The 2,105-nt window shown below is 39.0% G+C and overlaps 1 protein-coding gene across 1 annotated transcript in view; it reads right to left on the reverse strand.

Moving 5' to 3' along the window:
* Positions 1-592, reverse strand: part of LOC113470902 — a 1,296-nt gene extending 704 nt beyond the window's left edge. The window contains exon 1 of the mRNA XM_026829668.1: positions 35-592. Coding sequence (XP_026685469.1) covers positions 35-471 — 437 coding nt within the window. The 5' untranslated portion in view covers positions 472-592. The remainder of the gene's footprint in view (positions 1-34) is intronic.
* Positions 593-2,105: the final 1,513 nt, after the last annotated feature.

The following is a 2,105-nucleotide window of genomic DNA, read 5'->3' on the forward strand; positions in this document are numbered from 1 at the left end:
GTTTCTCTGGTGACTGCGAAGTCCAGCAAGTGATCTGCATTCTCTGCCGCATGCCCTGCACGCTAGGGGGTTGTTAGTGCTTAGTTGACTAGATTGGGTGCGGTGTGATTGTGTAGATTGAGGTTGACTGTGTATTGTTTGATTGTCTACTGATTGTGAACTCGAAGGATGTTTCGCCTTTTTGACGGGTTGTAAGGTATTTTCTTGAATAGATGGGTGTTTGTTACGGACATGACTGGTGTATCCGGATCTGGTCTGGTAAGTTTTGTTGCAGATGGAACAGTGTTTATTTTGTTGTTGGCTTTGTCTTTCTGTCGTCAAATCGCGATGTGCTTGGGCGATATGAGAGTTTACATATTGACGGCCGGTTCTTCCTTCTTTTTTGAAATTACACACAGGGCACTCCCAAATGAACTCCTCTTCTGCTAGGTGTCTTTCATGTCGTTTCACTTTGGCTTTTGCAATGTCCATTTCCTGTTTAGCAAGCACTCCCGAGTTGATTCTTTTCCTCCACTCTTCCCTGTTTGAAGCAACATTTCTCCACTCGTGTGCTAAGATACTTTGTTCATTGAGGTCTTTTTTGAACACATCTATCCATCTTAAGCTATACTTGCTTATTATGCCAGCGAAATTCCGAAGTTCTAGCTTTAACGGAAGGAGTATAAAGAACGGCTTGAAAATCGCTTATTTTACGACTGACTCACTGATTCACTCATGAAAATTATGAAGCACTTCCCGAAGTCGTGGGAACTTGGCAGTAGGTCTTGATGAGAAAGTAAAGGGAAAAATCTGAAAATTGGCAAAAAGTGCATTGGTCTCCGTCCACAGGCGGATTTGTCCGCTTTTTGGCAGTTTTCACTAAACGGTTAGAGATATCGAAAAAGTTATGAGAGTAGACTCCCCCAAACTTATAGGTACCTAAAACCTTCCTAAGTGTGATTTTTATGAATATCGGAAGAACGGTTAGCGGTGTTTTACCGGTTTTTTTTTTTTTTTTCAGTGTTACGACCGCTTTTTTTTACTAACTAAAGGCTTGGTTAGGTATCAAAAATGAGATATTTCACCAACAACAAAACCAACACCAACAAAAACAACATCAACAACTCACGGGTCACGGGATCATGTGTAAATACACACTTGGACAGGGTTTATACGCTACCTGGAAAAACTGGAAAAGTCATGGAATCTGAAAATTGACCAAAAAGTCATGGAAAATCATGAAAATTTAAAGAAAACCTGGAAACATCATGAAATTTGCCACCCGGTCAAAAATTAAAAATGTTCAAATTAAATACTTATCAATTTTTCCCGAAAAACGGCCTGCGGCGCATTCCCCCTTATATCCCTTGACGTTCTGCATATTGCATATTTTATTTAAATGAAGGAGTAATCTAACTGATTTTTAAGCACCTCCGCCCCTTAATTTTCTGGAAAACTCATGGAAATTTTCTGGAAAAGTCATGGAATTTCATTCCGGGAAGCGCGTATAAACCTTTAAAAAAAGGATACAAAAAAGGATATACAAAAATGTCGGCCTATAAAAGTGGTGAGATTAGAAAATAAGGCCAAGTCTGCATACCCAGTTTTTCGTGTTTGCTGAAAATGCTGGATCTCAATTCCTTCAACCTTCTCTCAATTTCAACTTGGCAATGTTTTTCCTGCTCAAATTAATACCTAAATACGGTACCTATTATTCACATGAAAATAAAAGGAAACCAATGCCAAATTGAAATTGAGAGAAGGTTGAAGGAATTGAGATCCAGCATTGTTAGCAGACACGAAAAACTGGGAATGCAGACTTGGCCTTATTTTCTGATCTCACCACTTTTATAGGCCGACATTTTTGGATAGGAACTTGGCCTTCTTTTTCACATTTATGTTTTTGTGGGGTTAGAATATAATCCAACTGTAGTCTTGTATGTATCAATAGTTCTTTGTCAAACCATAGCCATCGGCTATCGACATCCTTTCCGTGTTTTGTGGAATATCCCGTATGTTCAAGTGGAGGTACCTATACCTACCAAAGAACAATCACGCCAATTTTCACGAACTGTCAATTTATCCTTCCTGATTTGTCTTATTTTACCCATATCAACCATACACTG

Source organism: Diaphorina citri, unplaced genomic scaffold (genome assembly GCF_000475195.1).
Source record: "Diaphorina citri unplaced genomic scaffold, Diaci psyllid genome assembly version 1.1 scaffold1917, whole genome shotgun sequence".
In the NCBI taxonomy this organism is placed as follows: Eukaryota; Metazoa; Arthropoda; class Insecta; order Hemiptera; family Psyllidae; genus Diaphorina; species Diaphorina citri.